General features: G+C 38.2%; 1 protein-coding gene across 11 annotated transcripts in view; it reads left to right on the forward strand.

Moving 5' to 3' along the window:
* NAV3 (neuron navigator 3) overlaps positions 1-12,039 on the forward strand; it is a 430,775-nt gene that overhangs the window by 372,163 nt on the left and 46,573 nt on the right. For 10 of the 11 annotated variants that reach the window (XM_081929091.1, XM_081929086.1, XM_081929089.1 and 7 more), the window contains 4 exons: positions 4,400-4,441; positions 6,511-6,668; positions 7,970-8,158; positions 11,021-11,073. In XM_081929091.1, the coding sequence (XP_081785217.1) occupies positions 4,400-4,441; positions 6,511-6,668; positions 7,970-8,158; positions 11,021-11,073 (442 nt within the window). The remainder of the gene's footprint in view (positions 1-4,399; positions 4,442-6,510; positions 6,669-7,969; positions 8,159-11,020; positions 11,074-12,039) is intronic. The other variant, XM_081929090.1, reaches the window with a different exon arrangement.

Here is a 12,039-nt window from a genome sequence, read left to right on the forward strand (position 1 = left end):
CAAGGCACAGCAAATGGTTGACAAACTAGGCTGAAGGGGGCTCCAACTTGCAGAAAAGCATCCATTTAGCTCTTCTCTTCTGTCCTGCCACTTTTCAGGATTTCTCTGAGCTGTAACTGATACAGTGCAGTACAATGTAATCAGTACAGTTAAGTATGGTACCTTGAAACAGGTAGCCCATATCTTTTGTGTAAGCCAGACACTTTTCTATACCCTCTTTCTCTTCAGCAGGGAGATGATGATGATTTGTTAAAAATGTGGCTTTGGATTTGCATATGCAGTGTGGCCATAATGTACATATTCATTGTATTCCCTAAACCATATTGACGATTGAATTAAGGGATGAATTCTGGCTTTTTACTTGATATTTGAACTAAACATAGGTCCTTATCTACCATTGAGTTACTACCTCGTTGTGAATTTGCACAGTTCACAAATGCAGGTACAAGGTTAGGTCAATCTTAGATTTGCTACATTATCTGCAAAAGATTAAAAAGGTGCTTAATGAGGCCCCAAGGAAGGTTAAGCACACCTAAATTCCCACAATGACAACATCAATCCAGAGAAAGCTAAGACTACTCCTTAGCTTTCTCTGGATTGATGCTGTCATTGTTTTTCTGCGGGAGCAGTTACATAAGACCGATTATACGCTTCCATAAATAATTTAACTGTAAGAGATAAAAAATATTCTACCCAGCTCCCTTTCCTTCTAGCTTAACTTGGATGCATTTGGGGTGGGGGGATTTTCCCCAATCTGTCAAAACAGATAAAATAATGGTTGGTCATCTGGATTGTAAAAGACTGTATTAAAATAGGTCTGCATGATTTGTGACCCAAGCTTGCTTGGAGCTATAAAAATAGTGAGATTGTCAAGCATTCAGCATGTGTACTTGGGGAAATCACAATGTGTGCAGGCTTGCATTGCAACAGAGAAACCCTAAAATGTTACTTTGGCAGTATACTGGCCACAGAGAATGCAATTGTCTCTATATATATTCCTTTTCACAGAGGAAGCCATCCATTTGGAGCAGATCCCTTCTTACTTGTGCTGAATTTAATGATATTAGCAACCCTCCCCCCACTTTTTCCAGAAGGTTTTACTCTCATGAGTTGGCCTTAGGTGGAACTAAACCATTTTTAAAAAATGAAATGGAAGGGAATTCAAACTGGAGCACATAAGCAGATGAAAATGCTAAAACCACGTAAACGTTTTTCATTTGAGTGATATATAAATTTTGTTTAGATAAATAAGGAGACACTCTGCCCCACCAATGAACATCCAGTCAATACAATGCCAGCAGGATGATCTAAGCCCCGACAAAACAATCAGGCTCCAGTGTAACAGTCACAGTCTAATTGCTACTTAATATTTGTTTACAACCTTCCCTCCATATGCAAACATAGCCATATGCACTTAAACCGGCATTCTGCCACATATTGGGGAACAGAGCCAAAGGGCACGGTCATGTTCTCCCCTCCACACATTAGGTCTATGCATGGAAGGGAAAGCATAGACAAAGTTTGCATCACTAGTAGCATCAGATATAGCAAAGCAGGTTAATATGTACTGATACTACTTTGTAATTACATAAAACTACATAAAATAAAATTTGCACACATACTGTGATATCCTCTTTAAAATTTCCAACAAATTTCATATCTACGTAAATCATTTTAAAGCCAAAACTGCAAAATAACACAATTTTCTAAAACTGATACATGTGTTTTTAGTAGGAAAATAATCAGTATTAGACCCTATTAAGTATTGTTTGAAGTAGGTGGTTTAATTTTTTTCTGTTCATATTCATGTTAGAAACCAACATGACTTATTTTATTAATATATACGTCATTCAGTAGTCCACAGCATCTTTCAGGTTTAGGGTATATAGCAACATTTTTTCTGTTTTTAGCCTGCAACAACCCTGCTTCTCTTGCCATGTCCACAGATGGAGAAACAAAGCCATGGTAATCAAGTGGATTTGATTTCTCATTTGGAGATTGTGGTCACACCTGTCTGGCATTCAGTTTGGGGGCAAGGGAAATGGATGTGCTCAATAAGTAAATTCTAGCATATATAAAGTAGCCAGGGCTTCTGTGCTTCATTATGTATTCTACTGAAAGAAGTGGAAAGCTCCAGTATTTGGATGCACATACTAATGCACATCTGATGAGCAGTGTGAGGCTCCTAAAACAAAAAAAATTTTAAGACAATGCATGGACTTTCTATGGGCACCTGATGCAATTGAACAAATAAATGGAAAATATGACAGGTTGTTCACCTCTCTAGTTGTGGCCATTCAGGGGACCCAGGAGTCTTGGACCAACATCCATATCTCATCCTCCAAACTAAACTAAGTCCTCTATATAAGTGGGTTTCTAAATTGTAGTATGGGTTAGGCAAAATAAATAAATCATGGTTCTGTCAGTTTGATGCAGCACATCATTATAATATCCTGATACGTGCTTGTTTTTTATTTGGATATTATGTAAATTGGAGTTTGGTAAGTAGTTTATTCTATGGAATGTGTAAGAAAACCTGAAATCTTAACATCATATTTGAAAAATCAGTGACTGTTTTTTGTTTTGTTTTGAATAATACATGGATTTAAATGGTTCTGCTATTGCTGGTATTTTTCATGTATTATTCAACTTTTTTCCAACTCCTGAGTTTTTGTTTATTTTAATGGCTGTTTAAAATACAAGGAAGAGTCATGGTCACACTGAAACACCCCCCCAACCAATCAACATGTACATACTAGTCTGAACATCTTTGTGATCCATATGTCTTGTTTTCTAGTCTATAGATCACCGGATTCATCGCTATGTGCATAGGCTGATGTTCATGTAACCAGTATGAGCCTATGGCTGCTTTTGCAATATCCCCTGTGTGCAAATCCAAAGAACGTCTGTACAAGGCCCTTCAAATATAATGATTATAGATCTGTCTTGGCAAATAAGTGACTCATCCATCACCATTCTTGTAATTACAGTCGATCAACAGCTACATACGAAACAACAATGTCAGAAACCAAAGCAAAAGTGGTTTTCTTTGAGACACAGATTGTTTTCTACCAATCATTATTAGTTGATATATTTTAAAAGGTTTTAAGATATACTTGCAATAAAAGATTCCCCTTTTGGTTTGGGTGAGGTTTGGAGAACCCCCTGAACAGCAAACAGTGGGAGGAGAAGGGGATCATTCAAGCTGGCACCCATAGATATTAATGATTGGTTGGGATCTCAGTCAAGCCCTAAAAAATTGTGCTGACAGTCACACCAAAACATTGCTAGTAGTTCTTCAAGCAACTTTTCACACCTTTTGAAGTCTCGTGTTTCAACCCCAAAATTTTGAATGGGGAAATTTGATACAGCAGTAAAAAAATGTCCTTAAATAACATTTCCCTCCCCTCCTTATTGCATATCCACATATAGTGTTCTGCACTATCACAATACAGAGAGAGATAAGAAAGAGTTAAGGAAATTTATCCTCATGCTACAGAGTGGGTTCCCTTTCCTCAGCTGATGGGTCAAGCCAGATGCATGGCCAGAGAATACCTTGGGCAGGCTCTGTCTCCTGTGTTTGGATTGAGATGGATTTCCTTATCTTTTAGTTCTATTGAAATCATTTGGGGCTTACAAATCATAGGTAACTTGCCCCATTGATTTCAATGGGACTGAAATGCTACAAATTTTGTCTGGAAATTCAGTTTAGATACTTTGTTCAACAGTGATTCCCTTTTGATACAGTGTCATAATAGAGTCCCAGCCTTTTCTGCATATATCCATGTTTTTAATAATAATAATAATAATAATGATGATGATGATGATGTTGTACTTGAACCAGGCGCAATATGTTCCCCAGTTGTTCTTGTGAAATGAGTTTTGCACTTAACCTTTGAAAACCTGCCCAGAATGACTGGGGTAACCCAGTTGGGTGGGCTGAATATAAGTTGATAATAATAATAATAATAATAATAATAATAATAATAATAATAATAATAATAATAAATTCCCTGGTGATGCTAGACTTCACTTTATGGAAGACAACCAAACTGAAACCCAATAAATATCCTGACCTTGTTGCCCACATGATCCTTCCTAGGACTCTTATGCTCAAATTCCATAATAACTAAGGCTGGAATGGGAATAAGATAAGCTAATTCTCAAATCAATATGTATTTTCTTTACAAAAGTATGGCATTTTTTTTCCCTTTTGAGAAAAAAAAATAGCAATATATTACTTGCACTGATGATTTTGAGTGTTGCATAAAAGGTACCTTTCAAAGAATATATTTAAATAACTCCAAATGCCTTTTTTTGTGATACAACACTTTAGAATTTATAATTTTGAAGTGCTCTTTTTACTGTATGTCCTTAGGGGTTTTCTTTGTTTTAACAGCATGCAACTTGACAGAAATACACTACCCAAAAAGGGATTAAGGTATACGATGTTTTATTCAGCATGGCTGCTGTTTCTCTGTTGTTCCGTAACTTTTTTCTATAATATTTCATCCTTTTCTTGTCACTGTGTATCCTTTTCTCCTGTTAAACAACTAATATAAAATCAATTTACAATAAGATAAATTGTTTTAACGTTCTTTCACTTTCACTCTGGCAGTATGTGAAATGTTGAAATAGCATGCAGGTAGTGCCCTCAACAAGTGTGAAATAACATTTTTTTAAACCTCTCTTCTACCTCTGTTTAGAAATTATTCCCTCAAAATAAACCAGATGTTTAAGTGGAACCTTCAAATTTGGGACTCCCAAATTAGCTCAAACATAAGTTCAGCAACTCTGTTGTTTTCCCCCCTGCCTCCTTGACTTGTTCCTTGCCCTCTGTCCAATAGGAATTAATTCCTCTAAAACTTTCCCACTTATTCAGATCGGAGTAATCATATTTTCCCCCAGAAATAAACATGTAATCAATGAACTGCAGCAAGCTTTCTTTGCTTCCAGCTTTAATCACACACTCAGAGGGCTAGGACCATTGGTTAAGCGTCTGGCGTTGTCACCGCTGGTATTTTCTACGCAGGAGCAATATATGACTTCTCCTGTTGCACTTGAGTTGTAGCACATTGGGGTGCCAACCCCCAATTTGTGTCCACCAGGGGCTTTGTAAAGGAAAAATCTAAAGAACCTGTCTGCTCATCAGAAAGAATGCACTGGGTAGTAATCTTGACTACACTGCAGATGGCAGAGCATTTTAATGTGTCTCCTGGAATCAAATGTAGATGGTGTTTATTTAGTCAGCAGTTCTCTTCCTTGCACACCATTCTGTAGAATCTGAGACATTACCATAAGAGCCAGGGAGGGAAAATAAATCCGAACTACCATCTCCCACATGGAGGCTTTTTGAAGGCCTGAAATACAGTGGCATGCAATCCTGAAGTGAATGTGGAAACCCCACCCCTTGTGCCCGTTTCAGGCATTGTTCTAAGAGCTTCGCCAAAGTTTTGCTGCCTAGCTATGCAGTCCTGTTTGTACAAATGTAGGACTCTCATTGTGGCAACAGCAGAAAGCTCCCAGTGCGCTCAAGGAGGAGGAACTGCAACAGCCAACAATGATAGGCTTGTCCGGATGGGGGTGGGGGTGATGTTTTTGATCCCACCACAGTTGTTTAAAATGGTACTGGAACTACGTACAGTAATATATAGGTTTGCAAGAAATCTGGCTGAACGAAGCCTGCTTGTACAATGACAAAGAAAGTGCACACTCTTGAGTTGAAATCCGAACTATCTGAAATGCCTGCACAGGCTAACTTGCCATGTTAATCCATTCAAGAATTTGCTTTTCTCAGTCCCTGCCACAAAGTTTGGCCAGTGGGCTGCAGTATGTGTGCTGCTGGTGCAGTTACATTTTTGTATTTGGCAGCAGCACCCAAAAGTCTGTGAGAGGTTGGGTTTCCAAAGTTTGTTCTTTCTGCAAACGCATTTCTTTAAAAGTGAGTATTTCCCCCACCCCAATCCCTTAAATCTTATCAATTTGGGGGTAGGGCATAGCATCAAGGATCGACCCTTCTGAGAGACAAACACTGTATTTTGTCCCTTCAGATGTCACTAACAAAAATGCATTTCTTTCACAGCTGCTCTTCCGTTTCCTTCTGCTTTCAGCCTACCTGTATACTATGCTCCTGTAGCTCATATAATGTAGGAACTGGACACCCGTCTCTCCTCCCTATCAAGCTCTCATTTTTCCAACCTTGTTGATATGCTTGAAATTAAGTTTTTGCTTTATCTTTTTTATGTGTTAGAGTTGTTGTTGTTCTTTTTTTAAAAAAAATTAAAATAAGGCTTAGCTGTTTCTTTTGTACGTCTTCCCATCAATCACATGCCGATATGTATTGCTGATTGATTGTTTGTCTGTCTGTTTCTTGGGTAACATGACCCCAAGTCTCCTGTTCAGCATTGACTAAACCAACTGTATGATTATTGCTTGATTCCAAGCCACAAATCTCTTGCTAAGTGCAGCTCATGTGGAAGTTTTCAGTGTATCAGTGGTGATGTCTTTCAGGTATACGCCATCCTCTCGGCAGGCCAGTCAGGAGGAAGGAAAAGAGTGGCTGCGTTCTCATTCAACTGGAGGGCTGCAAGACACTGGAAGTCAGTCTCCTTTGGTATCTCCTACAGCTATGTCTTCATCTGCAACTGGGAAATACTTTTCCAACTTAGGTAAGAAAAAGAAACTACTTGTGGTGCTCCATTGCTGAGCTTCCTTTATACATCTTAAGCTCTCCCTCACTCTTTTAGAATGCATAACTTCAGCTATCTAAAATTAAGCATGCATTTTTTCCTGCTCTTACCATATCTGAACATATTCCTTGCCTCCCAGTCCATTCTGGGGATCAGTTCCAAGTACTGGTTAACATCCTGCACAGCTTGGAACCTCAGCATCTAAAGTAGGGGTGGAGAATTAATTTATTTTTTGAGCCCATTGAGCAGATCCTTATCTGTACCAACCCCCCAATGGGCCAACTTTGACTGTTGGGCTAAAAAAAACACCTGTCAAAGAAAATAATTAAAAGTGCATTCTTCTCCTGTATTTTGATGAGCGTTTTTAAGTTCCAAATCTCATTTACTCAAAAGTAAGTTCCATTTATTTCAGTATAATTGTGTGTCAATGCTTAGACTGCAAGTGTAGACAAGGTTAAACTTAGACATAGTAACAGTTTTTCCCTTTGGTAGAAACAAATCTCTGTGTTTCTGTGGTTTAGTTTTCCTCCAGTGTGGTGACCCAGTACAATGGCTTATTGAAAAAGCTTTCTTCCACCCCTCTAGCATTTCTTTTCTCTGTGGGCCATTTTCCCAGTGTGTTAAAAGACTCTCAGAAAAATACTGCTCCAGACATTTTTATTTTAGACACAGCCAGCAATGCTGGAAACATCTTGCTGTACGCCATTAGTTCAAAATATTTGACCCTAATGTCTGAAGGGGCAGATAAATGCTGTTTTCCTTGGCCCTAGTTCCACACCAGCTAGATGGGTCAAAAATGTTCCCTTTAAGCTTGTTGAAAAACAGGTTTCCAAACCGCGAGAGCAGCATTTGAACCAAGAGGGGGGTCTGTTACTTCTCTTTTCGATAAAGCCCACACATGTGAAAGTTCCCATTTAATATCAGGATTGGTGTGTTTGTGTGTGTTTTAGCAGGAGGAAAAAGTTGTTTGAGCAGATACTGGTAATCTTGGCAAAAATATCTCCATACTACAGACTTAGGAAATACCATATTATAATTGTAAATAAATTTGGAATTATTGAAAGCAAAAGCCTTTTTCTATGGGATCTGTTTTAACTCGGTAGGGAGGAGCTTCAGACAAAAATAAGCCAAACTTGCTTATGAGAAACCACTGTAAAAGTGTTCCTAGTTCATCAAAAAATTAAAAGCACAAATGTTATTTGACAGAGCTTTCTTCCCCCCTGTAGTGCAGTAATATATAATCAAAACTTATGGTATTGTTATTATTATTATTATTTCAGTGAGTCCAACAAACTTATCCCAATTCAAACTCCCTGGTCCCAGTATGATGCGGTCTAACAGCATACCTGCACAAGATTCTTCTTTCGATCTTTATGATGATTCCCAGTTGTGTGGCAGTGCCACATCCTTGGAAGATAGACCACGTGCAATCAGTCATTCTGGGTCATTCAGAGACAGCATGGAAGAAGGTAAGGCTATGTGTGGTATATATAACAGAGGCTGCCTTTTGATGTAGCATGAAACTATGCTTTGTGCCATAGAGTTAACTAGAGTTAAGAAGCCACACCATAGTTTCAGCTTCAGGTGTACAACAGGTTTATTTTACAGATTGATTTCACTGTTCAAAGATAAATGGAAATAAATGCATCCAGCTATACCTATTCTATTTTTGTAATCAAGCCAACACTTGCCAAATTGCATCCTTTTGGGTCTCTTCATGGCCCTCTGCTGGTTTCTTCGTCTTGCAGCCCCCAGCTGAGCAAACCAACACTGTTCAGTGTTTCACCCCATTTTCTCTTTTGCAACTCTTTAACCCTCTTCAATTCTGACTTCACAACTTTAATCCAAAACTAAATAACAGTACCATGTTTTCTAGCTTGACTTCTATACATTCTTCCCTTCCAAACCTTTTATCTAATCAGGAGAAAGAGTCTTGAGTTTCCTTTTCCCTTAATTGTCAATTTCCTAGAATAAATATTTTATCCGTCAGTGCAAAGCTTACTGGGCAAAACATCTCTTAAACTTTTGACTCTCCTGTGAACAAAGCAGCCCCTTGTACTTTAAATCTTCCTGTGAACTTCTCGTCATCCTATGCACAAAAATGTTTAAAGGCAAAAGCAGCAATTTTACAAACAGGCTGAAAGACTTATTACTTCACACAGGCATAACAGCAAACCACAGTAAGCATAAATTATAATTTGCAAATCAGCTTCAAACTGTGGTTTCACATCCTGGTTTGTTAGCTATAAATAATAATAATAATAATAATAATAATAATAATAATAATAATAATAATAATAATTTATTTATACCCCGCCCATCTGGCTGGACTTCCCCAGCCACTCTGGGTGGCTTCCAAAAAAATATTAAAATACTTTAATACATCAAACATTAAAAGCTTCCCTCATAGATTGTGAGCAGGCTCGCTTTGAGCAGTCCATTTTGGGACATTGCATATAAATATAGGGGAAAGTGTTTGACTGCAAAGATCTGAATTCAAATTCCTGCTCATGTCACTTGGACCAGACATGGTTCCTCAGCTTTGAACTTTATAGGGTCAGTCAGAGGTTAAAGTAAGATAAGAGAGGGCTACAAATATGATAAAGGTGAATTGTGTTTGAATACGCATGTACATGTTTAGGTGCAGATAAGTGGTAAACCCTGCCACGAAGCCCTGTGGTACCACTACAATATGAATACACTCAGAAGCTAGTTGTCGGTGAGGCAGATGTGCTAACAACTCTTCTTTAATATTTAGGCAATTGTAGTTCTTCAATATGTAGAACTTTGTTAAAAACGAAGGCAGCTGCCATATACTATAATTAATACAACATAATATAGCATTCTTACACATATTTAGGCTTATCTCTACTCAAATGAGTATTCATGCAGACTCTTTTTGTCAAGCTCTAAAAACCTCCCATATGCTTTACCTATTCAGATCTCTGCTGGGACAATAATTCACAGCTGTTTATCTTTCTGCCAGGGATGATGATCCATGCCACCCGGGCTGCTAAGCTGTTGAAGCTCTCCCAGGCTTTTGCTTTCATCAGCCTGATTTTCACTTTCCCCACTTTTCTCAAGAGTTGCTGGCTACGTGCCTAGTTAAGCTCTCCCACACTGCCTCACTACACAAAAAGTCAGTGTTTTTCCCCCACCTCCAGTTCACAAGCACTATCTGTCTAGCTATTTTTCTGTCTAGAGCTGGCAGCAGCCCAGGCTTTGCAGATCCCTTTTTTTCTTCTTCTGGCATTTGCTGACTTTATACCATGCATTGTTCCAACAAGCTTAAGCAGGCCTTGGCTAGGCATCCTCAGCTAAGGATATCAGCATTGGAAAAGTAAGGGATATTGTGGAACAGGTGTGACTGAACTTTGGGGATGAATAGATCTCTACCGATCTGAAAAAAGGAATGATGTTTTGCATTTTTCTTGACGGAGAAATATGGCAATGTTAGCGTTGACCCAACATATCTCTATCACAGTTTTTCTGGGGAGTGCCAAGCAATGTGGTGTTATAATTCTGCCTGAGTGATAGCAGGTAGAGCATTTCAGTATGGATATCAAATTCACATCTATGCTGTTCCGTTAAAGCTTACTGGCTGGCTTTAGGGTAGATCATAAGTAGGATATGTTAGATACTAATATCTATCTAAAGTGTTAAATCATAATAAAAGTAACAGTTCTGGAGTTCCAATAATATTTATTGGAAATTCAGCTTTTAACAGTGAAAATAGGTTAGCCCCATTCAGACATTCTAAATCTTCCCCATTATCTTACACAAATAAATATTTAGAGAATTTTATGTTAGGATTAAATTATCCTAACCCCAACTCCCAAATCATAGCCCTAATCTGGATTGAGCCCTCTATTACAGTATTTGCTTTTTGAGTCATCCAATCAGTTGGTAGTTGTGTGAAGGATATGCACACACAAACACACACACAGTTACACAGACAGACCAAGATGTACTTTCATTCTAAATCACAGCTTAGAAGTCATCCTTTTCTTTGCCAAAAGGTGATGTTCAGATGACATTTTACTATCAAAGAAGGGTAGCATAATTGTTGTTTGCTACCAAAAAGGCAGTGGACTATTACAATCCAAAGGCAAGTGTTTTTCAGTGGACAAAAACCATTCTAGGTGTTATAGGGACAACCGGTGTGTGTGTGTGTGTTTCTAAATGGATAACCTCAATAATAGCTTTCTTTTTTCCCCTTTTCAGTTGTTCCTAATTGAAAAGAGATGTTCTGTTTTTGCTCGTGACGGGAAATATCTCCTGTTGCTTCATCAATATCTTTGTGATAATGCTCTTGATGTTTCTCTTTTTAGTACACGGGTCTTCGTTATCCCTAGTTTCCAGCACCTCTTCTCTCTACTCCACAGTAAGTTGACAATATATAAAAGACTGTACCTCATGATATCGTGCATACCACGGAAAGCCAGGGGGATTGCTAAGTGGTTCAGGAAACAGATGGAAATTTGACATTGGTAGGGCAGTGAAAATCTCCCACTTCTGTTTGACTTTAACATTATCTTTATACTTTTCAAAGTACAATGCACAACTGCCTCCTTGCATTAAATTTCGTCATCTGTAACATCTTTTGTGTTTTCCCTTTGAAAGTGGAATTGTACAAAATCTGCCAGTGCCAATTGTTGTTGTGTACTGCTCAGTGCTCTCATGCTTAGCCATTCCACCTTGTCCCACCACCATTTTTGAGCACATTAAAAGAGCCGATAGCACTTGGTGGATTGCTTTGGTAGGGACCTGCTGAGGTGTGAAAGATTATTCTGAAATTACAGCATTGCTTTGAGGTTGTAGTTTTGGATTCTGACTTAAGATGATTTTTATGGAACCAGACAGTAGGTGACTTTAATTATTAGACATACTTGAACTTTCAGTGGAAATTTATTATTTTTATGTTGAATTTAGGAAACAAAGTCAACTTCTGGCTAAAGAGAGAGAGAAGGAAATACTCAATTTATTTAATGTAATACAGGGTACTTAAGTTTGAAAACCTACTGGCCCAGCTAGAGTTTTGATAAGTTATTGAACATAGAGCAAGCTTATCATACATTTTGCATCACACTGTGAGGTATACTGCTGTTCAAGAAATGCATGACCTAAGCCCTCCTTTGGAAAGCAAAGCTACTTGTGTGATACTTTGGATTCAGTTTTTGTTGAAAGCATGACTGCTGCCTCCTTAAGGTACAGAGATGTTTGGAAACAATTGTTCATGAAGAATCATGGATTGAATTATATTCTCTATGTTGAGGTTGCTTTGGTTATGATAACTTGCCCATGTATGTTCTCATGCCACCAAACAGATCTTTCCAACAACCTCCTCTAT

The sequence above is a fragment of the Podarcis melisellensis genome (genome assembly GCF_964234715.1).
Source record: "Podarcis melisellensis genome assembly, chromosome: 10".
Lineage (NCBI taxonomy): Eukaryota > Metazoa > Chordata > Lepidosauria > Squamata > Lacertidae > Podarcis > Podarcis melisellensis.